The 26,120-nt window shown below is 46.9% G+C and overlaps 1 protein-coding gene across 7 annotated transcripts in view; it reads left to right on the top strand.

The window, feature by feature from the left end:
- Positions 1-26,120, top strand: part of LOC139761939 (breast cancer anti-estrogen resistance protein 3 homolog) — a 680,749-nt gene that overhangs the window by 482,048 nt on the left and 172,581 nt on the right. The window contains exon 1 of one of the 7 annotated variants that reach the window (XM_071686638.1): positions 1,861-1,948. The exons of 4 other annotated variants lie outside the window; for them this stretch is intronic. Coding sequence is in view for 1 of the 3 variants with exons in the window: in XM_071686637.1 (XP_071542738.1) it covers positions 24,052-24,178 (127 nt within the window). In the remaining 2 variants the exon portion in view is untranslated. Of the gene's footprint in view, positions 1-1,860; positions 1,949-1,987; positions 2,122-23,995; positions 24,179-26,120 lie in introns of those variants that run through there. 2 more of the 7 variants (XM_071686639.1, XM_071686637.1) reach the window with 2 other exon arrangements.

Raw genomic sequence — 26,120 nt, forward strand, 5'->3', positions numbered from 1 at the left:
AACTCCATACATTTTGAATCGTCGTGGAACATTGTGAAACACGTCCGCTATACTGTGCCTGACGCCATACAGTCATGACGAACATAAGGAAACAACCGCTTCACATCCCCGAGATGCCGTCTGACGCCCCAACCCTGATACTGTCCTTCGTGTGACCCGTATGACATCATGAACCCTCTCCTGAAGCCCGACCCTGTGCTGTGAACCTCTACCTGAAGCCCGACCCTGTGCTGTGAACCTCTACCTGAAGCCCCACCCTGTGCTGTGAACATGCTGCTGAAGTTCCACCCTGTGCTGTGAACCTCCACCTGAAGCTCCACCGTATGCTGTAAACCTCCACACGAAGCCCCACCCTGTGCTGTGAACCCCTACACGAAGCCCCAGTCCGTGCTGTGAACATGCTGCTGAAGTCCCACCCTGTGCTGTGAACCTCTGCTTGAAGCCCGACCCTGTGCTGTGAACCTCTACCTGAAGCCCGACCCTGTGCTGTAAACCTCCACCTAAAGCCCCACTCCGTGCTGTGAACCTCCACCTGAAACCCCACCTTGTGCTGTGAACCTCCACCTGAAACCCCACCCTGTGCTGTGAACCTCTACACGAAGCCCCAGCCCGTGCTGTGAACCTCCACCTGAAGCCTCACCCTATGCTGTAAACCTCCACACGAAGCCCCACCCTGTGCTGTGAACCTCTACACGAAGCCCCAGCCCGTGCTGTGAACATGCTGCTGAAGTCCCACCCTGTGCTGTGAACCTATGCTTGAAGCCCGACCCTGTGCTGTGAACCTCTACCTGAAGCCCGACCCAGTGCTGTAAACCTCCACCTAAAGCCCCACTCCGTGCTGTGAACCTCCACCTGAAACCCCACCTTGTGCTGTGAACCTCCACCTGAAACCCCACTCTGTGCTGTGAACCTCTACCTGAAGCCCCACCCTGTGCTGTGGTCGTAGCTGGGCCACTGATATGACCACAAAGAAAATTGCGGAAGTCAGTCGGAAGTTCTCCCGGTGGGACCCGGAAAGGCATGTTGGGGAGTTTTCCGCCGCCATATCGACTGGCGTTTGGTGTGATAACAACTGTAATGAGGTGATGTAATCTGCAGCAAGTGTGGGAACGCCAGAGAGTGACACTGATCTCCATGCAAGTGACTTCAAGACTATCTAAGATTTACTTAAACTTTAAAATTTGATCGATTACATTCATGTCACATCTTAGATGTACATATTAATGTCCTTACCTGCGTTCACTATAGTGTTATCTTGATGTATAAGTAAACACGTTCTGTGTAAAAGTTTGGATAAGATTGCATACTTAAGTTAGATGTTATTGGATATTTTGATATTTATACTTGTTATATTCTCTCTAATTGGGTATGCTTCCAATCCATTTATATCATATTTTTAGCTATGATTTCCTTTTTAGTAAATACTTAGGTATTAGATGACTTACATATCAGTTAACTTGAAACCATTCTGAAGATACGAAAACGTATGTCCTCCACGGTAATATATTTATGTTACCCAACCAATAGTCAACTACAGTTTCTTTCTTTCCCTCGACTGCCCGTTTTCTGTTAGGGATGGAGGAGGGTGGGAGCTGACACAGGGTGTCGTTCAGCTGGGGCTCATTGATTACACGTCGCCATGGTAACCGATGTGGCTGAAGCTGACGACTTGGTGAGAATTTCATCATTTCTTGGTCATTCTGTTAGATAACAAGATTATTGAGAACCTGAGAAAACTCAGTGTAAGTAAGTGGGTTATATCATGCTGTTTCTTCTCCCGTATCCACTGGTCTTCATGATTTTGGAAAAGATTCTGTTTCGAACGGTGACTCACCGCTGTGTTGTCAGTGCGCATCCACTGTGCGCAAGGGGAGGATCTTTGGTGAACAAGTGCGCGAAAATCACAACATTACTACAAGTGGAGCTTCCACAGAGGGGAAGTGAGGGAGTAAGTGTTGTGCCTCTCGTTTTTCATCAGTGAATATCCTGAAGTTATTGCACGGCAAGAGGATGTAGTGGTAGATGGTGGCCGGTCGAGATGCAGTGTTCATTTTAGTGCGTCCTTTTTAACAACCTTTTTTTTGTGAATGGAATAGTATCCCTTAGGATACGTGTGAGCGAGTAAGTTTCCATCGATTTTGAAAACGTGAGTGGAAAGTGAAACAGTAAATGGTAAATGTGGTGCAAAGTTATAAATGTGGACGTTTATGTTTTTGATTTACTGGGAAAATGTAAGATTAGTTTGAATTAGACAGGAATTAACGATAGTAATGTTGTGTTCCCGTCTGGACTCAATTGGTAATGTTTTGTTCAGATATTTGAGGTGGCGGCGTGTGTACGGCGGGGCGGGCCAGGTCCTGGGCTTTGTCCTGCGCTCAATACACAGCAGGAGGTTGGGAAACTGTGGTAATGACATTTATTGTATTGTGTAGAATGTTGATCCCTGAGACCCGTGGAAGTGCCCAAGACCAGTGTGTTCCTCGTGGAGGATATGATTAATCGAATTGACTCGCCAGACATAACCGCGCCCCAAAGTGAAAACATTAAACCTGTTTTATCACAGACTCGTATGTTCATGTTAACAGATCACATTGGTGTGTTGGTCTGGTAATCATGAGGGGAGACCAGCAGTGCTTGCATCATCATGGTGTGTGGCTGTGTGTTGGCATCACCATACAGAGGGTCAGTGGCTTTCTGTGAGTGGTGATGGTGTGAGTGTGGAAGCAAGAGACGTTCCCTCCTGCTGTGTTACCACTGTGGCCCCCATACACCCCACACCACCAGGATTGAGCGAGCACCTTACCATCTCCTCCGTCACCCACTGATCCGTACATTCTCTCTCCATTTACCTCTGAGATGGAATCGTATGACAGCTTAATTTGACTCAAACTGACAACCTTCTCTCAGTGTCTTTATGATCTGGAGTTACCAAAGGGAAGAAAAAATTATTTATAATCTACGTCCAGTCTGTCAGAGAAGGTCAGTAAACAAAAAAAGGTCAACATCACCTCAACTGTGAGCATCAAACCCGCCGACATGCCAGGCTCCCGCCGACCAGGGTGTTAACCAGGAGATGTGAGGATCCTGTAGGGAAATTTTTTTTTTTCTCCCTCTCCGTCTGTATTTTTTTTCCCCCGTCTCGGGAGCTGTCCCTTTTGCCCCGGCGGATTAAACGTTGGTAAATAATGGCTTAAAGACGAGCATGAAAGACCTCCATGATTAAGATCAGGCGTGAATGGATAGCTATTCAGCAGCGCTGTACCGCTATTCTCTCGCACGGATAAAGGAACCCTCGTCTCTGCCCCGGTCATTATTGGGATTTTCCCTGCGAGGCAGACTGGCGTTGGCCGCCTGCCTCTCTGGGGCGTTCCGGGGGAAGGCCTTCTGTGTGTGTGTGTGTGTGTGTGTGTGTGTGTGTAAGTGTGTGTATATATATATATATATATATATATATATATATATATATATATATATATATATATATATATACACACACACACACACACACACACACACACACACACACACACACACACACACATTTGTGTGCTTATTTGTCTGTTTTTCTCCGTATGTTTTTGTCTATGTATGTGTATGCTCATTCATTGCATGTACATGTGTGTGTGTGTGTGTGTGTGTGTGTGTGTGTGTGTGCCACGATCCGTGTCCCTCTTGTAAATAACTTACATAGACAGGAAGTACCTGTAAAAAAACTGCCGGTTACCCTTTCCCGTTTTGAACAGGAACCTGTATATCATGTCCCTCATTTCCCTTATGTATTAATGATTTTCTCTCCACACCCGTCCTCTTCCTGAATCTCTCTCTCTCTCTCTCTCTCTCTCTCTCTCTCTCTCTCTCTCTCTCTCTCTCTCTCTCTCTCTCTCTCTCTCTGTGTGTGTAAGGAATAGTTCGAAACACCTTTTGGTTGTCCTGCATCGTAACAGAACCAGAGGGAGACACGACAACTTGGTTTCACTCTGAACTATGGCATTGTTCAGCGAGCGTCCGATATCACTCGTAAGGTGTGCACACGGTGAGTCCAGAGGCATGACACGTATCACCCACACACAGCCATACCTAGATTGCTCTTGACTCCAATACAGTAGAATTCTTGAGGATTCCTATGATAAAACCTGTCACTCCAAGCTGCCTCTGTTAACATTCTTTTTTTTTCATTGTTTTACTGTGTAACCCGTTTTCTTCTCTATAGTCTCGCTAGAAAATGGACACGACATTTCCCCTCTTCGGCTCCTTGTTATCGACCCTTCTTGAAAACAAGTACTTGAGAAACATCTCAAGCGGTTTATCTAGTGTGTCTGCACACTGTTTGGCTATGTAGGAGGAGATGTTCCCAGAGCCATGTGCTCTACGTGGCTCTCAGGCTATCTCGTCCCATATATCTACATATCTCGCTCTACAAACCATCAGAGCCGTGTGCTCTGTACGAACCAAATAGACCGTGTGCTCTATATGGACTACTAGAGCCGTGTACAGCTTTATACGAACTAACTGCGGACCATTAGAGGCACATACTCTGTACGGATCAATGGAACCATGTACTCTACACAGACCGTCAGAGCCATAGAGCCGTGCGTTTTACGCAGTGTTCTGTGTGGATCGAGAAATGGCCTTGAGTTTATTAATGGTTTGTGTAATGATGTTAGGGTTCACCATAGCGTCTTCTGACCCATTTTAGACGTCGTATCACTTGTGGTGGTCATGTCTTTAGTTCAGGATACATTACTGCATTCATTTCCTTCTCTAGTTTATATCAACCCATTTCTCTAATTCCTTCAGCCCAAGTATTTTTATATTTCCTTAATGGTAATTCTCTGTTGGCATATTCATGGAGCAGTTTTGGATTTTCTTTTCCCTTCCTCACAATACTTGTGTATGTAAACGAAGCCACTTGGCCAGAGTGCATTACGATATGAATATACATGTACATGATGGTGTGTGTAATTATCTATTTGTACAAATCATGGGGGTAGAGTTTTACACTCATGTGGCCCCGTTTCTTGTACTTAAGCAATATCATCAGTATGTTAAAACTATTTAAACTGCCGGCATCCACCGTCTCGTGCTTAAACCAGCCCAGCCGTCCACGACCCTAACGCTATATCAGTATGCCTGTGCCTCCTTCTTAACCAGCCTCTTCCTCAGCCTGTGATCATGTCCTCCTGTAACTCTGCATCTCGTGCACAACTGGTCACTGCCGAGGTCATCAACCTGATTGAGGAACTTAAAGCATGTTATCAAATGTGTGTGTTTGTCATGATTATTTTTGATCACCATTTGTGTGTTAGGGTGAACTGTACACTCGTGTTGCCCCGTCTCTTAACCTTATATGAATGTACCATGATACACTCCTGTTAGTGTACACACACACACACACACACACACACACACTAACGTAAGCCAGGTACTCATAACTCGATCATTCACAAGGGGAAAATGAATGAACGGCTGGGACTGGCTGTAGGCCGACTGTCGTGTCCAGGATGCAAACCCATACGGTCTCGACCCCAGGCAGGTCTGGTCTCACCACGGAGACCCGCGCGCGCGCGCGCGCGTTTGTGTGTGTGTGTGTGTGTGTGTACACTAACAGGAGTGTATCATGGTACATTCATATAAGGTTAAGAGACGGGGCAACACGAGTGTACAGTTCACCCTTACACACAAATGGTGATCAAAAATAATCATGACAAACACACACATTTGATAACATGCTTTAAGTTCCTCAATCAGGTTGATGACCTCGGCGGTGACCAGTTGTGCACGAGATGCAGAGTTACAGGAGGACATGATCACAGGCTGAGGAAGAGGCTGCATTTATGATTCGAACCTTTACCACTCGTGTGGGAGCTGGATCTGCTGAAAACTAGGTAATAGAACTGTGTAGGTCCATATATATATATATATATATATATATATATATATATATATATATATATATATATGTGTGTGTGTGTGTGTGTGTGTGTGTGTGTGTGTGTGTGTGTGTAAACATATATATCACATAATACCCTCCAAGAGCAAGGATTCGAACCCCGTGTCATTTTTGTGGTAGCTGGGTACGCCGACCACTCGGCTAAGCTACCCATAAAAGGGAGATGACTATTCGATTACTAGTAACTGAACACTCTTCGTCTCACGTCCATGAGCAACGGGGTCTCAATCAGTCATTTCCCGTCAGGCTCACATTACCCAGTAGCCACTAATTTTACCGAACTTACTGTCACACATTGAGACATATGAACACAAGTGTAGTGCATGTGAGCGCGCACTTTCATAGAACACATAATACCTCCCAACGGAAAGGGTTCGAACCCCGTACCATTTATATAGTAGTTTGGCACACTAATCACTTATACTCGGCTATCACACAGGGTCCGAATCCTTACTGTTAGAGTGCAGTAAGTATTCTATGAAAGTGCACGTTCATATGCACTATATTAGTGTAGACAGAATCTTACGTCTTGTGAGAAATGAAGGTGAAGTTGCAAGATCTTTCGTTTATCACATCTTTAGGGAGATGGAGAGAAGGTTAAGGTTATCATACATACAGGAGAAACTCGGGTCATTGTGGGGTTGATTAAGCATAACTGACAAGCCGGGTTCATAAAAGGTCGACTGGGCAGGATCCCTTTACATACTTGATCGACACATCAGGTCATAAAGGTTCAGCTGGGCAGAAGCCTTTGAATACCGAACCTGCTAAAGTTAGGTCTCCTTTAGGGTGAAAGATAAAAGAATCTTGTGCCATTTATACGACTTCCAATCAGATCATAGATATGTCCTATGTCCACTTTCACTGTGATCTAGTAATATGAGATTTGGTATGCATATATCGTAATGAAGGCCATGTCATTAACGGCATATCCATTTTGTAGACGAACCTTTAGGAAAGGATGAACAGCTGGGTGGATTGATTGTGGACTAACTGCCGTAGTCAGGATTCGAACGTATGGGCTCGACCCCGGGTGGCCCATGAATGCAACAGGGTCAGCAGTGCTAACCGCTGCACTACGGCGATCCTCCGCTCCTTCATTTGAATGTTAATAACATATAATGAGAGAATGTCCCACCCTCCGGCTCCCCTCTCTCTTAGCGACCCACTACCACATAACGTTTTGAAGTAGAAATACACGGAGATGTGTGGGTAGTAATAGCTTATCGTAATTCCCAGAGACAGTATAATACTGTCATACTTTGCCCATCCCTGTAACACTTCATTGTACTGTATGCAGTCACCTCACCGTATTGTGGATGAAGTCCTTTCTCTCTTGAAAAAAAAGAAAATGAATTTTGGAGTTGACATTCGCCCCAGAACCGTCTTTTCCCAAGCCTGTCTCCCTCCAGCTGCTGCCGTCTTACCATCGATCACTCTCTTCGTCTTGCTGAAGGTGTTGTGATGACCATATCCCCCTAGAGAGTACAGTGACATGCATACTACTGAGCCTTTAATAAGACCTGGAATTGGACTTGTGAAAATTATCACAAATTCCCTCCCGCCTGAGTGGTGGGTGTGAGGCGGAGATGGATTAGAGGAGGAGGAGGAGGTGTGTGTCAGTGGCGGTGTATGGACAGTGTCTGCGGCGGCCAAGTGACGTGATGCGCTTGGGAGGGGCTCCCTCCGCCTGTGCCTCTCCTGAGTTCTTGGTTCACCGACTTTTTTTTTTTTTGCGATTCTCTCTCTCTCTCTCTCTCTCTCTCTCTCTCTCTCTCTCTCTCTCTCTCTCTCTCTCTCTCTCTCTCTTACACACACACACACACACACACACACACACACATGGCATTTCCTGATATAATGTGCCTAATAATAAAAAAAAGAATACTCGCTGTTTTTCAAAGTATACCCTCCGCACTGTGGTATAGCACTCTCTTGAAATTTTACGTGGTATGTTGCCTGATATGTCGTTTTCTTCTCTTTCTCTTTCCTATTTGTAATTATTCTCTTAGTCTATCTTCCTGGGGGTGTTGTAACTTCCTTACTCTCGGTCGCCTGCTACAGAGGGCTGCTCTGTTTGAAGCAACATGATCCAGCCCAAGTTTTATAGATGCTAAGTTTACAAGAGCACGCGTTCTAGGAAGTCTGGGTGTTGTAACGTGTGCCAGTAGCCCAGAAGATAGTCAGGCGTACGTTTAGATACATTGGAATGTACAGTCTTCACCGTAGATGTGTTCTGAGCTGCACCGAGGTGACGTTGTCGCTCCCTCCAATGCTTCCCTCTTGGTTACCACACAGGACAGTGTTGGGCTTGTGTTACCCCTTACCTGGATTCTGGAGTGACAAGTAATTCATGTTACATTATAGCCATTCCCCCTTAGGAGAGATAACTTCATAATACCGTAGCAAAAGCTCTGGATGTAGCACCACAAGCCCCCGCCTCTTGGCACACAAACACCCACTGGGCAGCCGGATGAGCTGTATGGAACTCGCTCCTTGGTGACATGATCACTGTCCGAGATACGTCCAAGTGGAGCCTCTCGGCAGGAAAGAATCCAGACGGAGCGCTGGCCAGAGCGCCCCTTGCCTCCCCTCCCAAAACCCCTCTTCCCTTTAGCCCTCACGTAAACACTGGCGTCTGTCACACTTATTGTCTTCATGTGGCTAATGTCAATTTATTTTGGTCCGAGAGTTTGGTATAGGGGGACGTGAGTGTCGAATGTAAGGCGACTTGCGTATAATAATGTAGGATTTATGAATGTGGATAGAAACTACAAATCTTAGGTTTCGTCGGAAATACTCTCGTGTGTAATAAACTGGGATCACACGTGCAGCTTCTGGCGTTCACCAGTCTCGCTGCGAACGTTCAGTCTCGCCGCAGTCCAACAAACCAGTCTCGTCAGTCAGCTACCATTGTACAACCTCAGAAGGGCATCGATCCCGAAGTAGACCATTAGTGGTGCTGACGCATCCACGTTGGCCAGCCTCACACCCTTCCCAAGACCACATCTGCCAGAGCACAACCTTCCTTTGTTTGGTAATTTTCCTGAATTACAAATTCTGTCCCGCTATTCTTGTATGAACCCAGACTCGCACACAACCTCAGCTCTGTTACCTCCTCTTATCTCGCGATCCATCGTGAAGTAAGGAGTGTGTTGGGAACGGCTGGGACGGGCGGTGCCACGGCCAATTACCGTAAACACATCCCGCTGCACCACGCCCTGAACACTTAGCATATCACTTGGCCAATCACACTCCCCCCGACAATGGTTCCCCCCCCCGACGTCACAGGCTGACATCCACTCGTTACAGCAGCAGTTTCGTTCGCATGAAACATTTTCTGTCGTGAAACTTACGGAGAAAACAATTTCTCCACCTGATATCCCACATTGTCGTATGGCCATTGAGTAGCGGTCCTGTGCTTTACGTTGTGTTTGTACCTCATTAATGAAAGTGATTATGAAACAAAGTAACGTCAGTGTTTTCTGAAATATTATAGATTGACTTAACGTTCAATAAATCTACAGTAAACACGATCATCAGTGCCCTCTTTCGGTAGGATGAAAACCGCATACGTAAACAGATATTTACAGCATAGGGAAATATCGGAGCACAGCTGAAGGTGATGCTTCCTCTTTAGTAACGGATGGCGTCCGTCTTGCCACTTTACAGGCCGTGTTATACCAGGGGGAAACATACATCATCCACAGTTCAAAGCAACGTTCAGTCAGAGAGGTGGACGAACACGTAAGGGTACTGTGGACGGGAGGGGAGGGGAGATCCTGCCCAGAACAGCCCTCCCTTGTCCAACTTTCCTGGGGTTTGTTTGTTTTAAATCATTCTAGCGAGAGGGAAGTTTTGTGGGGAGACACTATGATATATAATGGATAGAAAACGGGTTGCGGTTGTCATGCAGTCCTGCTGATGATATTGGCAAGTTTCTAGTCTTGTGTGGGAGGTGACGCTGATCTGTTGCTGTTCGTCTTGGTCGGACAGAGAGGGAGGAGCTCTGTGGCACGTTTTCTTCCTTTCTATAATCTACGAATCGAAAATTACGTTTGTTTGTATGATGACATTGATGGTCAGTTGTTTAGGCTTTGTGTAGTGAGTAGACGACTTGCGATTATGAATGTCTCAAATGATGGATGGTGGTGAGACGAAGGTATTATTGATGCGAGTTTGACTTGACTGATTTGAGCTGCAGGGGCAGATGTTCCCTAGTGCACTGCTACCCATCCTGTGGGCGATGGGGGAAAAATGTTTTGCATTTTACCAGGGGACATGTTACTCTCCAGTGTCTCCTGCCTCTCACGTCGCCCAGATTAGTATTTTTCGTATCCCTTGATCATTCTCTTCACCATTTTGGAGCGTTACTACTTTCGATATACTTTGAGTAGGATACTGAGGCTGTCAAACGAAGAATTGAGGCCATATGGTTACCGACGTAAGGAGAAGGAAGAGGCAAGTGGTTGAAGGTGTTCCTCTTAGAGAGAGTATTTATTTATAGCAGTTTAATACAGTAGTTGGTCTACAGGACTTAGAAGAAACGTGAGACTAGTGTATAATACACAGTCTTGTCTGTTGTTAAAATTCTCCTCTTCGATCATAACGATTCTTTGGGAAGAGTATCACTGTAACTGAGCTACACATACAGCTCGGGGACTGTGTCAGTGTGCACTGACACTCATTAAGATGCCAGGGGGTAGACATCACCACCAGCTGACGCGGGAACTGCTGACACTGGAGCAGCTGATGCTTCCGTGGCTGGCGGTGCCGGGGATTTCAGTGCCTGCAGATGTTGGGCTGGTCGCGTTGGGTTGTGGTTAGATGATGTTTCCTTGTGTGAACCTTTCAGTTGACTTCCTATGGTCTTCGTGTGGTAGGCTGAGGGTAATGTCCTCCAGGCAGGGCCTCAGCTACACACTCCTACTAATACCACCCACTAGAAATGCGCCCACATCTTCCGTCGCTCCATTGATTCCCACGTCTGTAGATCGTACTGATGTACCCGTGCATAGCCATGGATCCACGTCTCCCACGAATCATACACCCGTATCACTCAAGGACCCACGTGTCACACACACACACACACACACACACACACACACACACACACACACACACACACACACACACATACACACAGAGCGTCCACGGTGGAGTGACACCCGCTCACATGCTCTCCACACTATGTACATATGGTGGTACCTCACGCACTCATAGCGCGCATGTCAGCGTATCACTGGGACCAGTACCCCGTACATCAGAGCATCGCTGCAACTGGTGCCATATACATCATTATATGTCTTACAGCCATGTCTCACCCGTTAATATATCACACTCACTTCTTGTAGCGTATTACGTATCTCGCGCACACACACACACATACACACACACACACACACACACACACACACACACACACACACACACTGCCGCCCATTGCAATATATCCCCCTCTCAGACACTATTGGGAGCCCTGACGTGCAGTGGATGCTATAACTCGCAAAGCTGTTGTCACCTATCCATCAAAGTCGAGAAAATTGATTCTGGAACATGAAGGTAACATGTCAGAAATTCCAGATCTTCCAGCAGACCTCTCGAGCATCCAACGTGAAAGCGAGGAAAAAAAAATCAAACCTTTGTGGCATCCTGACCACCTGGTTTTTAGACCATCCCTATTGTCTGTCGGAACACGGTCTGTGTGTGTGTGTGTGTGTGTGTGTGTGTGTGTGTGTGTGTGTGTGTGTCTGTGTGTGTGGCCATAGAAATAAAGATCAATAATACCAGCCCAACATTTACGACTGTTTCTTCAGTTCGCCTTCCACTAACCTGCCTGGCTCCTACTCTCTTGCGCCATTGACTCACAAGCCGTAAAGCTGGGGATATGGAAACGTTTAAGATGCTCCCTTGGTGTCGCCTCGACGGCTGACGCTCGACTTTGGGAAGGAATGTGTTTATCTCCGTCATCATCTGGTTGATATTTGTATAATTCTCCCTGAGAGGCTGCAACACAGCTGCTCTAAAAGTTCCCCCATTCAAGAAGCTGCTATAATACACTCTGAATGAAAACTGTTTGGATATATATTTTTTTTTTTTTTTTATACTCTTCGCTATTTCCCGCGATAGCGAGGTAGCGTTAAGAACAGAGGACTGGGCCTTTGAGGGAATATCCTCACCTGGACCTCTTCTCTGTTCCTTCTTTTGGAAAAAAAAAAATATATATGGATATATATATAGGGGGATATATATATAGGGGATTAAGAGTACTTCCCACGTATTCCCTGCGTGTCGTAAAAGGCGACTAAAAGGGGAGGGAGCGGGGGGCTGGAAATCCTCCCCTCTCGGTTTTTTTTTTTAATTTTCCAAAAGAAGGAACAGAGAATTGGGCCAGGTGAGGGTATTCCCTCAAAGGCCCAGTCCTCTGTTCTTAACGCTACCTCGCTAATGCGGGAAATGGCGAATAGTTTGAAAAAAAAAAATATATATATATATATATATATATATATATATATATATATATATATATATATATATATATATATATATATATATATATATATATTATCCCTGGGGATGGGGGAGAAAGAATACTTCCCACGTATTCCCTGCGTGTCGTAGAAGGCGACTAAAAGGGAAGGGAGCGGGGGGCTGGAAATCCTTCCCTCTCGTTTTTGGTTTTCCTAGTGAAGGAACAGAGGAGGGGGCCAAGTGAGGATGTTCCCTCAAAGGCTCGGTCCTCTGTTCTTAGCTCTACCTTGCTGACGCGGGAAATGGCGAATAGTATGAAAAAAATATATATTCACATATATATTTTTCTTATTGTACTTAGTCGTTGTCTCCCGCGTTAGCGAGGTAGCTCAAGCAAACAAACGAAAGAATGGCCCAACCCACCCACATACACATGTATATACATAAACACCCAATGCAAGATTTTTGGAGAGAAGGGCGAGTATACAGTCTGTTGGGGCTGAGGAGGCCTGGGAAATGAAAAATTATAGAACGATAGAAGTTGGTGACTGAGTTGGGAGAGTGTGTGACAGAAGGACGGTGAAAGTAAATGTGAATATACGCAAGGCTATTAGGTTTAACATGGTAGATGGACTGGTTAGTTGGTGTGTGAGACTGAATGGAAAAAAATTGGAGGAAGTGAAGTGTTTGAATACCTGGGAGTGGACACGGCAGCAAATAGAATCATGCATGCTGAAGTGAGTCTTAGGGTCGATGAGGGGGCGAAGGTTCTTAGGAGCTTCGAAGAATGTTTTGAAACAGAAGTCGTTATTTGGGAGGACGAAAATGGCTATGTTTGAAAGTATATTAGTCCCATTAACGCTGTATGGTCGCGAGTCATGGGCTTTAGATAGGGTTGTACGGAGGAATGTGAATGTGTTGAAAATAAAATTTTTGAGGACAATATGTGATGTGAGGTGGTTTGATCGTGTACGACGTAAGTAATTAAAGGGTCCTTGAGTGTGGTTGAGAGAGCTGAAGAAAGTTTGCTGAAATGATTTGGAAATATGGGGCAGAATGAGTGAGGAGAGGTTGACAAAGAGGATATATGTGTCAGAAGTGGAGTACACAGTGCGAAGGGGAAGACCAAATTGGAAGTGGAAGGACAGAGTGAAAAAGATTTCGAGTGATCGGGTCCTGAATATGCAGGAGGGTGCAAGGCGACCACTGGTTAGAAGGAAGGGTCTTTCCCTTATTCTTATCCCCTACACTCCTTACACATATATCCTCTTTGTCAAATTCTCCTCACCAATTGTCTCCATCTGTCCAAACCATTTCAGCACACCCTGTACAGCTCCCTCAACCACACTCCTCTTATTGCCACGGTCTCTTACCCTGACATTACTCAGTTAACCCACCTCGCACCACGTATTTTTCTCATACATTCTACTTCCAGCACATTCATCTCTTCCGTATTTTCTCATGTATAGCCCGTGCCTCAAATCCATATAACATCGTTGGGACTATCATATTATGCAAATGAATATATATATATATATATATATATATATATATATATATATATATATATATATATATATATATATCTTTTTTTTTTTTTTTTTGCTTTGTCGCTGTCTCCCGCGTTTGCGAGGTAGCGCAAGGAAACAGACGAAAGAAATGGCCCAACCCACCCCCATACACATGCCTTGATTCAATCCACTAACAGCACGTCAACCCCGGTATACCACATCGCTCCAATTCACTCTATTCTTTGCCCTCCTTTCACCCTCCTGCATGTTCAGGCCCCGATCACACAAAATCTTTTTCACTCCATCTTTCCACCTCCAATTTGGTCTCCCTCTTCTCCTCGTTCCCTCCACCTCCGACACATATATCCTCTTGGTCAATCTTTCCTCACTCATTCTCTCCATGTGACCAAACCATTTCAAAACACCCTCTTCTGCTCTCTCAACCACGCTCTTTTTATTTCCACACATCTCTCTTACCCTTACGTTACTTACTCGATCAAACCACCTCACACCACACATTGTCCTCAAACATCTCATTTCCAGCACATCCATCCTCCTGCGCACAACTCTATCCATAGTCCACGCCTCGCAACCATACAACATTGTTGGAACCACTATTCCTTCAAACATACCCATTTTTGCTTTCCGAGATAATGTTCTCGACTTCCACACATTCTTCAAGGCTCCCAGAATTTTCGCCCCCTCCCCCACCCTATGATCCGCTTCCGCTTCCATGGTTCCATCCGCTGCCAGATCCACTCCCAGATATCTAAAACACTTCACTTTCTCGAGTTTTTCTCCATTCAAACTCACCTCCCAATTGAATTGACCCTCAACCCTACTGTACCTAATAACCTTGCTCTTATTCACATTTACTCTTAACTTTCTTCTTTCACACACTTTACCAAACTCAGTCACCAGCTTCTGCAGTTTCTCACATGAATCAGCCACCAGCGCTGTATCATCAGCGAACAACAACTGACTCACTTCCCAAGCTCTCTCATCCCCAACAGACTTCATACTTGCCCCTCTTTCCAAAACTCTTGCATTCACCTCCCTAACAACCCCATCCGTAAACAAATTAAACAACCATGGAGACATCACACACCCCTGCCGCAAACCTACATTCACTGAGAACCAATCACTTTCCTCTCTTCCTACACGTACACATGCCTTACATCCTCGATAAAAACTTTTCACTGCTTCTAACAACTTGCCTCCCACACCATATATTCTTAATACCTTCCACAGAGCAGCTCTATCAACTCTATCATATGCCTTCTCCAGATCCATAAATGCTACATACAAATCCATTTGCTTTTCTAAGTATATATATGTATATATTGCTTTGTCGCTGTCTTCCGCGTTAGCGAGGTAGCGCAAGGAAACAGACGAAAGAATGGCCCAACCTACCCACATACACATGTATTTACATACATGTCCACACACGCAAATATACATACCTATACATCTCAATGTAAACATATATATACACACACAGACATATACACATGTACATAATTCATACTGTCTGCCTTTATTTATTCCCATCGCCACCTCGCCACACATAGAATAACAGCCATCTCCCCCCTCATGTGTGTGAGATAGCGCTAGAAAAAGACAACAAAGGCCCCATTCGTTCACACTCAGTCTCTAGCTGTCATGTAGTAATGCACCGAAACCACAGCTCTCTTTCCACATCCAGGCCCCACACAGCTTTCCATGGTTTACCCCAGATGCTTCACATGCCTTGGTTCAATCCATTGACAGCACGTCGACCCAGGTATACCACATCGTTCCAATTTACTCCATTCCTTGCACGCCTTTCACCCTCCTGCATGTTCAGGCCCCTATCACTCAAAATCTTTTTTACTCCATCTTTTCACCTCCAATCTGGTCTCCCACTTCTCCTCGTTCCCTCCACCTCTGACACATATATCCTCTTTGTCAGTCTTTCCTCACTCATTCTCTCCATGTGACCAAACCATTTCAAAACACCCTCTTCTGCTCTCTCAACCACACTCTTTTTATTTCCACACATCTCTCTTACCCTTGCACACACACACACACACACACACACACACACACACACATATATATATATATATATATATATATATATATATATATATATATATATATATATATATATATATATATATATATATACATATATATATTGCTGCAAACTATAGCAACTATACCCGAGAATCGATCCCCGGACCATATGTTTGGCAGCCAGGTAGCCTTAACCTAGAGGCCATCAAATGTTAATATTAGGTATCCCGTGTACATTGTGTGATATGTTACTCCCACACACACACACACACACACACACACACACACATGTGTGTGTGTGTGTATTTCTATGGGTGTGTCATAGAAGGCGCCTAGAAAGGGCGAAAGTTGTGGATTGGAAACCCCCACGACGTGTGTCTCAAATCCCCAAAGTGTAAACATGATGAGCCTAGCAAGGAGCGCTCCCTCTCCTATAAGGCTAAGCCAGAGTTGGCTTAATGTATATGGTTGAGGAGGGGAACCTAAATGTTTCAGCTCAAGTGGAAGTAAGCCTTAGGGGAAAGAGGAAGCCATGGTTTGAAAACATTCGTGCGGTAAATCCTGGGGTTTGTGTGAGGGCGAGAGTGGGTATGTTTTGTCTTTTTTAATTATAGTTGAGACAGCAGAGGCCATGCTCTAATGAAGGCCATCTCATTAATATATATATATATATATATATATATATATATATATATATATATATATATATATATATATATATATATATAGTGCAAATGACTGGGAGATGTATAAAAGAAAGCGGCATGAGGTCAAGAGAAAGGTGCAACAGGTGAAAAAGAAGGCAAATGAGAGTTGGGGTGAGAGAGTATCGTTCAATTTTAAGGAGAATAAAAAGATGTTTTGGAAGGAAGTAAATAAAGTGCGTAAGGCAAGAGAACAAATGGGAACATTGGTAAAGGGGGCAAATGGGAGGTAATAACAAGTAGTGGTGAAATGAGAAGATGTAGTGCGTATTTTGAAGGTTTGTTGAATGTGTGATGATAGAGTGGCAGATTCAGGGTGTTGTGGTTGGGGTGGTGTGCGAAATGAGAGGGTCAGGGATGATGGTTTGGTAAACAGAGAAGAGGTAGTGAAATCTCTGCGGAAGATGAAAGCCGGCAAGGCGGCGGGTTTGGATGGTATTGCAGTAGAATTTATTAAAAGATGGGGTGACTGTGTTTTTGATTGGTTGTTAAGGATATTCATGGATGTATGGATCATGCATGCATAATGCCATTGTATAAAGGCAAGGAGGATAAAGATGAGTGTTCAAATTCCAGAGGCATAAGTTTGTTGAGTATTCCTGGGAAATTATATTGGAGGGTATTGATTGAGAGGGTAAACGCATGTACAGAGCATCAGATAGGGGAAGAGCAGTTTCAAAAGTGATAGAGGATATGTGGATCAGTTGTTTGCTTTGAAGAATGTATATGAGAAATGCTTAGGAAAACAGATGGATTTGTATGTAGCATTTATGGATCTGGAGAAAGCATATGATAGGTTTGATAGAGATGCTTTGTGGAAGGTTTTAAGAGTATATGGTGTTGGAGGTAAGTTGCTAGAAGCAGTGAAAAGTTTTTACCAAGGATGTAAAGCATGTGTACGAGTAGGAAGAGAGGAAAGTGATTGGTTCCCAGTGAATGTTGGTTTGCGGCAGGGATGCGTGATGCCTCCATGGTTGTTTAATTTGTTTATGGATGGGGTTGTTAGAGAGGTGAATGCAAGAGTTTTGGAGATAGGGGCAAGTATGCAGTCTGTTGTAGGTGAGAGGGCTTGGGAAGTGAGTCAGTTGTTGTTCGATGATGATACAACGCTGGTGGCTGCTTCGGGTGAGAAACTGCAGAAGCTGGTGACTGAGTTTGGTAAAGTATGTGAAAGAAGAAAGTTGAGAGTAGATGTAAATAAAAGCAAGGTTATTAGGTTCAGTAGGGTGGAGGGACAAGTAAATTGGGAGGTAAGTCTGAATGGAGAGAAAATGTAGAAAGTGAAGTGTTTTAGATATCTGGGAGTGGACTTAGCAGCGGATGGAACCATGGAAGCGGAAGTCACAGGGTGGGGGAAGGGGCGAAGGTTCTGGGAGCGTTGAAGAATGTGTGGAAGGCTGAGAACGTTATCTCGGAGAGCAAAATTAGGTATGTTTGAAGAAATAGTGGTTCCAACAAAGTTATGTGGTCGCCAGGCATGGGCTATAGATAGGGTTTTGCGGAGGAGAGTAGATGTGATGGAAATGAAATGTTTGAGGACAATATGTGTTGTGAGGTGGTTTGATCTAGTAAACAATGAAAGGGTAAGAGAGATGTGTAGGGATAAATAGAGTCTGGTTGATAGAGCAGAAGAGGGTGTGTTGAAATGGTTTGAACACACGGAGAGAATGACAAAGAGGATGTATGTGTCAGAGGTGGAAGGAAGAATGAGAAGCGGGAGACCAAATTGGAGGTGGAAGGATGGAGTGAAAAAGATTTTGAGCGATCGGGGCCTAAACATACAGGAGGGTGAAAGGCGTGCAAGGAATAGAGTGAATTGGAACGATTTGGTATACAGGGGTCGACGTGCTGTCAGTGGATTGAACTAGGGCATATGCGGAAGGGGAGCTGTGGTTTCGGTGCATTACACATGACTGGTGTGAACGAATGTGGCGTTTTTGTCTGTTCCTGGCGCTGCCTCGCTGGAGTGGGTTGGGGGGGGGGGATGCTATTTCGTGTGTGGCGGGGTGGCGACGAAATGGATGAAGGCAGCAAGTATGGATGTGCATATATGTAGATGTCTGAGTATGTATATGTATGTATACGTTGAAATGTATATGTATGTATATGTGCGTGTGTGGACGTTTATGTATATACAAGTGTATGTGGGTGGGTTGGGCCATTCCTCGTCTGTTTCCTTGCGCTACCTCGCTAAAGCGGGAGACGACGGTTAAGTATAATTATATATATAATATATATATATATATATATATATATATATATATATATATATATATATATATATATATATATATATATAAGATTGAATGACTATTTATTGGGTTTAGGCCGCCATTTGGTTGAAAATATTGTTGAGGATTTGCAGATATGACAGAACTTGGAGGTCATGATAGCAACTTGTTAGCTAATCATAAAAGAGCTTCAGTACAAGGTGGGCTGGATGTTTCCACACTTTGGATAAGCACATGAGAGAAGTACATCTAGTTAGGGTGGCAGATATTTACTGATTGAATGACATAGTTTATACATTATGCACTTACGTGAACAGTAAATGATGAATAGTTACTGTAATACAGTAGTTGACACACCAAGTACTCTGATTAACAAAAACTGAGCTGCTTGCTTGCTTGGCTATGCACTTGTTCATGGATTGTTTATGTCTTCACAATAGTAGGTGACTAGGACTACTCTTATATATTTTTGTACAAACTCTGATTAGATCAAGTCGATTGTGGTGACGAAGCGGCAGGCCGTGGTGGAGGGGAGGGAGGAGGGCTCTGTGACGAGGGTGTGTCCGCACTTTTTAGCCAAACTGCCGTGTGAGGTGCCGATGTTGGTGGGAGAAGATGGAAATCTTCAGTAAGGCGAGGACTTCGTGGTAACCAGGTGGTATTAAAGAATGGCCCAGGATGATTCCGCTTGCTGTTTTTTTTTTGCACTCTCTCTACCTGGTTCCTCTGTGGGGAGGACTAGGCTCGGGAGGCGTAGGTGAGTTTAGATAGAATGAAGATGGTATAGTCATTCCTGAAGTCAAGTGGCAGGTCGCTTAGCAATATCAGTTGGCGGAGAAGGTACAGATGGTATAATGAGATTTGATAGCGCTGATATGACTCTTCTAGTTTAAACCCCCTCGTCTGTAGTGTGTGTATGTGTGTACATATGTGTTTGTTTATGTTGTGTGTCTCAGTCTCTTTGTCTTAACTTTTACATTAATCTAGGAACTGAAATTCTTACCATTGTAACAGGAAATGAATTAGATGTGGCCGAATTAAACGCCATGTTACTTTAACGATGGCCATGAAGATAGTCTGTCAAGTTCCCCACACATCCACCACCGCCTCACGACCAACACCCACACCACCACCACCGCCTCACGACCAACACCCACACCACCACCACCGCCTCACGACCAACACCCACACCACCACCACCACCGCCTCACGACCAACACCCACACCACCACCACTACCGCCTCACGACCAACACCCACACCACCACCACCACCGCCTCACGACCAACACCCACACCACCACCACCGCCTCACGACCAACACCCACACCACCACCACCACCGCCTCACGACCAACACCCACACCACCACCACCACCGCCTCACGACCAACACCCACACCACCACCACCACCGCCTCACGACCAACACCCACACCACCACCACCACCGCCTCACGACCAACACCCACACCACCACCACCCTCACGACCTAGCCACCACCACCCTCACCACCGCCTCACCACCAAGCCACCACCACTCACGCCACCACCCTCACGACGTAGCCTTACCACCAACCCACCACCACCCTCAACACCAAACCACCACCACCCTCACCACCAGCCCACCACCACCCTCACCACCAGCCCACCACCACCCTCACCACCACCCTCACCACCACCTCACCACCAAACCACCACCACCCTCACCATCAAGCCACCACCACCCTCACCACCAGCCCACCACCACCCTCACCACCACCTCACCACCAAGCCACCACCACCCTCACCACCAAGCCACCACCACTCTCACCACCACCTTCACCACCACGCCACCAACGCCATCACGATTAAGCCACCACCACCACCCTCACCAACACCCTCACCATCAAGCCATCACCACCCTCACCACCAAGCCTGTAACACCCTCACCACCAAGCCACAACCACCCTCACCACCAAGCCACCATCGCCCTCACCACCACCATCACGACTCAGCCACCACCATCGCCTCACCACCATCGTCACGACCAAGCCACCACCACCATCACGACCTAGCCACCACTGGTATTTAACAGTTAGTCTTCCCGTTATGCTGTGTTAACCTCACCGTTAACCACAATTACTAGTATCACCACCACTACCCTCTTATAGGTCACCCTCTCCCCCATCCCACCCCAATCCCTCCGTGGACACCACAGCCACACTACTCCTCCGTCACTGTCTCTCCTCCATTCCTTATCCTTCCTCCTTCCTTCCCATCGCCCCACCGTCAGTATTTCGTCCAATCCGGATGCCACTTACGCTCTCCCTGTCTTTTCCTTTGAGTCTCCCTCCACTACATCCTCCCTTCACCACCACACTCTCCCCTCTCACACCATGCCCTCCCTCACCACCACATCCATCCCTCACCACCACACTCTCCCCTCTCACACCATGCCCTCCCTCACCACCACATCCATCCCTCACCACCACATCCTCCCCTCACCACCACACCCTCCCCTCTCACGCCATGCCCTCCCCACACAACCACATCCATCCCTCACCACCACATCCTCCCCTGACCACAACATCCTCCCCTCTCACACCATGCACTCCCTCACCACCACATCCATCCCTCACCACCACATCCTCCCCTCACCACCACACCCTCCCCTCTCACACCATGCCCTCCCCTCTCACACCATGCACTCCCTCACCACCACATCCATCCCTCACCACCACACCCTCCCCTCTCACACCATGCACTCCCTCACCACCACATCCATCCCTCACCACCACATCCTCCCCTCACCACCACACCCTCCCCTCTCACACCATGCCCTCCCCACACAACCACATCCATCCCTCACCACCACATCCATCCCTCACCACCACATCCTCCCCTGACCACAACATCCTCCCCTCCTCACACCACCACATCCTTTCCTCACCACCACATCCTCCCCTCTTACACTATGCCCTCCCCTCACCACCATATCCTTTCCTCTCCACCACATCCTCCCCTCCCCTCACCATCACATTCTCCCCTCTCCCACCATGGTCTCCCCTCACCTCCACATCCTCCCCTCTCACAACATGGCCTCCCCTCTCCCTCACCACCACATCCTCCCCTCACCACCACATCCTCCTCTCTTACACTATGCCCTCCCCTCACCACCATATCCTTTCCTCACCACCACATCCTCCCCTCTCACACCATGGTCTCCCCTCACCTCCACATCCTCCCCTCTCACAACATGGCCTCCCCTCCCCCTCACCACCACATCCTCCCCTCACCACCACATCCTCCCCTCTCACTTTATCCCTCCCCTCACCACCACATCCTCCCCTCTCACACTATGCCCTCCCCTCACCACCACATCCTCCCCTCCCCACACCACCTCATCCTCCCCTCACCACCACATCCTCCCCTCCTCACACCACCACATCCTCCCTCACCATCCTCCTCACCACCACATCCTCCCCTCCCCTCACCATCACATTCCTCCCCTCCTCACACTACCACTCTCCCCCTCACATCCTCCCCTCTCCACATCCTCCCCTCTCCCTCACCACCATCCTCCCCTCACCACCACATCCTCTCCCTTCCACCCACCCCACATCCTCCCTCTCACACCATGGTCTCCCCTCACCCACATCCCCCCTCTCACACCATTCCCTCCCCGCACTCCACATCCTCCCCTCTCACAACATGGCTCCCCTCCCCGCTCCTCTCACCACTCACATCCTCCACTCACCCACCCTCTCTCTCCTTATCCCTTCCCCTAATCACCTCTCACCCCTACATCCTTTCCCCTCTCACACTACCGCCTACTCCCTCACCACCATCATCCTCCCCCTGCCCCTCACAACCATCCTCTCCTCCTCCTCACCACTCCATCCCTCCCTCTAACTCTCATCCCTCCCGGTATCAGTTCTTCCCTCACCTTAGTCATCCCTCCTCTCTCACACTATGCCCTCCCCTCACCACCACATCCTCCCCTCCCCACACCACCACATCCTCCCCTCCTCACACTACCACATCCTCCCCTCACCACCACATTCTCCCCTCTCATACTATGCCCTCCCCTCACCACCATATCCTCTCCTCACCACCACATCCTCCCCTTCCCGCACCACCACAACCTCCCCTCTCACACCATGGTCTCCCCTAACCTCACATCCCCCCCTCTGACAACATGGCCTCCCCTCCCCCGCACCTCCACATCCTCCCCTCCCACAACATGGCCTCCCCTTCCCCGCATCGCCACGTCCCCCACACCCATATCCTCACATCTGTCATCACCCTTTACCTTTCTCTTTCACAAGTATATCCCCCTCCCCGCTACATCCACCTCCTCCCCTCCCTTACGATCACGTCCTTCTTTCCCTTACCTGAGAAGCGCGCCTACCCTTCACCGTTTCCCTCACAGGCACGTCTTCCCACCCCACCCAGCCATGTCCTCCCTTCCCTCACAAGCACATCCTCCTCTCCTTCACCACTACGTCCTTCCCTCCCTCATAACTGCGTCAGTCCCTCCCGGGGTATCAGGTTCTTCCCTCCCTTATAGTCATGCCCTCCTCTCCCTCACCATCGTGTTTGCCTCTCCCTTACAACCACTTCCCCCTCGCCCTTCCCTCACACCCTGTCTACCTCCATGTCACTGTCATGTTCTCCCCTGCCTCACCACATTAGCCTGCCCCACAACCACAACAACCCCGCCCAGCCCTATCCTACAACCACCTCTCCCTTTCCTCAAGGATATGATTTCCCTTCCTCATAATACCCCCTTTCCCTTTCTCCCCGACTCTCACAGCCACGTCTTTCATCCTCAGCATCTCCCTCACCACAGTGTCCTTGTCTCCCTCACCACCAGCCAAGTCCTCTTCTCCATCTCCGTCTCCATCATCACCAGGTCCTCCATCACCTTTGCCACGTCCTCCAGTCCGTCAGCACGTCCTCTTCTCACTCGCTCTCCACCAAGTTATTTTCTTCGAGCGCTCCCGCCTCCTCCTCCTCCTCCTCCTCCTCCCTGCTCGTGCAACCCTCCCCCGTGTTGGGGCAGTGTAGCGTACAGCCCGGCACTGACCGAGTGTCAGTTGCTGTGTAGCGTGTGTGGCGAGTGTTGCAGGCCGCGGCCGCTGGGGCTACATGGATGGCGGCGTTCTCCTCCTCTGCTCCGTTGCTTCTCCCACTGACACTTGCACACTGACACGGCCGAGGCTCGGTGTCATGAAGGCAGTGTCGGGGGAGACCCACCTGACACCTGCTGTTCGAGGTACAATGCTCGAGTCATGACCAGTCGCTCACATCTTTACTTCTACATCCTCGATCTGTTGTATGTGCGGGAAATCCCTCTAAACCAGAGGACAGATTTGACGAGGGTTTTATGTGGTTCGTTGTTTCACATTACGAAACTACTCAAAGTGCGGATGGTGTTAGGCAACAGCGACAGTCGTAGATGATAAGACTGTACGAGAATGACCCTGAAGATTGCGACACACAAGTCATGATGAGCAAACAGGACAAAGGAACAAGTGGCTGGAGGTTGGCTATCTGTAGCGCCTCAGACGAGTACTTAAGACACTTGTAACACGTTAAGCCAGCCATCCCATGACGCCCTGTTTATTGTCATCTTCCCTCGCTCGTGTGTGTCTGTTCACTTATAGTGTGCGTCTACATTCCTCTGGCCAAGGCTGGCTTAGGAATAATGATACCGCCCGAGTTGACGCTAAATGATCCTGTTGTCAAGGACCATTTATTGCGCGTGATCTTGGAAGCCTTAAGATAACCCACATAGTCCACTTTGGTCCTAATTAGGGGTCGTAGATTTTCTCTGTATCCATTATTGTTGCGCTATGCAGCCGTGAGTCGCTACTGCCTGGGTGTGTCGGTATGTCTTTGAAAGGATACATGAAAGTGGCTGGCTAATATTTGGACGGTTTCTCGAGGGGGGGGGGGAAATGTACATAGTGTGGTAACGGGTGTAATGTAGATATAGTTGTAGGTGTTACTGGTATGGTTGTGGGTCTGGTAGAGACATACTGCTGCTTTCGATACAATGATGTATGTTGGTGGACTCTACGAAGACATGATATGATGGTGGACATGACGTAGTGCATACGAAGACGTGATATTGTGGTGTGCATGACGTAGTGCACACGAAGACGTGATATTATGGTGTGCATGACGTAGTGCATGTGATTACATATTCCACTACAGTAGTGACAGTTGTTGTATTACATGATGAAAGTATGTGAGGGGTGAACACCACCTGGCGGTGTACATGTGACACTGATATGATGATGAACACTGTTTTGTAGCGTACCTTATGACCAATCATGACGTACATTACGCTGTTATTGACCGTAGCGCGACGTGGTGCGCCTCGTGAGTCAGTGTGTATATATAGTTATGGTGTAGCAGTGTACGTGTGGTGATGGTGAGCGTATATAGAGTCCGTAGGTGAGCATGGTGTTGCCTTGACCACTGTACTGCGGCATACATACAAATGAATCCAAACAGCAGCAGCAACAAGTGGGGTCCTCACAAGGGTTTGTTATCGTGGCAGAGAACAGAAACTCATGGACAAGTGTGGTAGGAAAAAAAAAAATGTTCATACTTTTTTAATGAGGAAGACCTTTAAACTTCTCATATAACTGAGGAGGAGCAAGTAATGTTAGTCGTGGGGTGGAAGAAAATATTGATGAAGTCTGTACCTTCAATACAGTGAGGTAAACTGCCTGTGAACATTATACGGTGGTGAACATTGGGCTATAGAGAACGTATTGGACCAGCATGCATATGAATATGGTGTGGCGACATAAGATACGATGAACATTATCCTATAGTGTTCTTGATGACGTTATGTGTTATAGATGTGAACATAGTGGAGCAATCAGCAGGTTGCACAACATGGTGGTGAACACTAGGTACAGAATGCAGGGTGTTGTTCTTGTTGTAAACGAACGTGGAGTTCTGTTGAACAAAATGTGGCAACGTAGGCCACGGATGACCTTAGTGTAGTGTTGAACAGTATATGGTGAGCACAAGAGAGTGTAACAGGTACACAGAGAGTGAACAAGACATTTTACTGTGGTGACACATCATAGTGAGGCAGTGAATTGAGGAATGACTGTCAACACGTAAAAGAACTAATTCACATCGGTCTGGATATATATATATATATATATATATATATATATATATATATATATATA

This window comes from Panulirus ornatus, chromosome 42 (assembly GCF_036320965.1).
Source record: "Panulirus ornatus isolate Po-2019 chromosome 42, ASM3632096v1, whole genome shotgun sequence".
NCBI classification, from domain to species: Eukaryota; Metazoa; Arthropoda; class Malacostraca; order Decapoda; family Palinuridae; genus Panulirus; species Panulirus ornatus.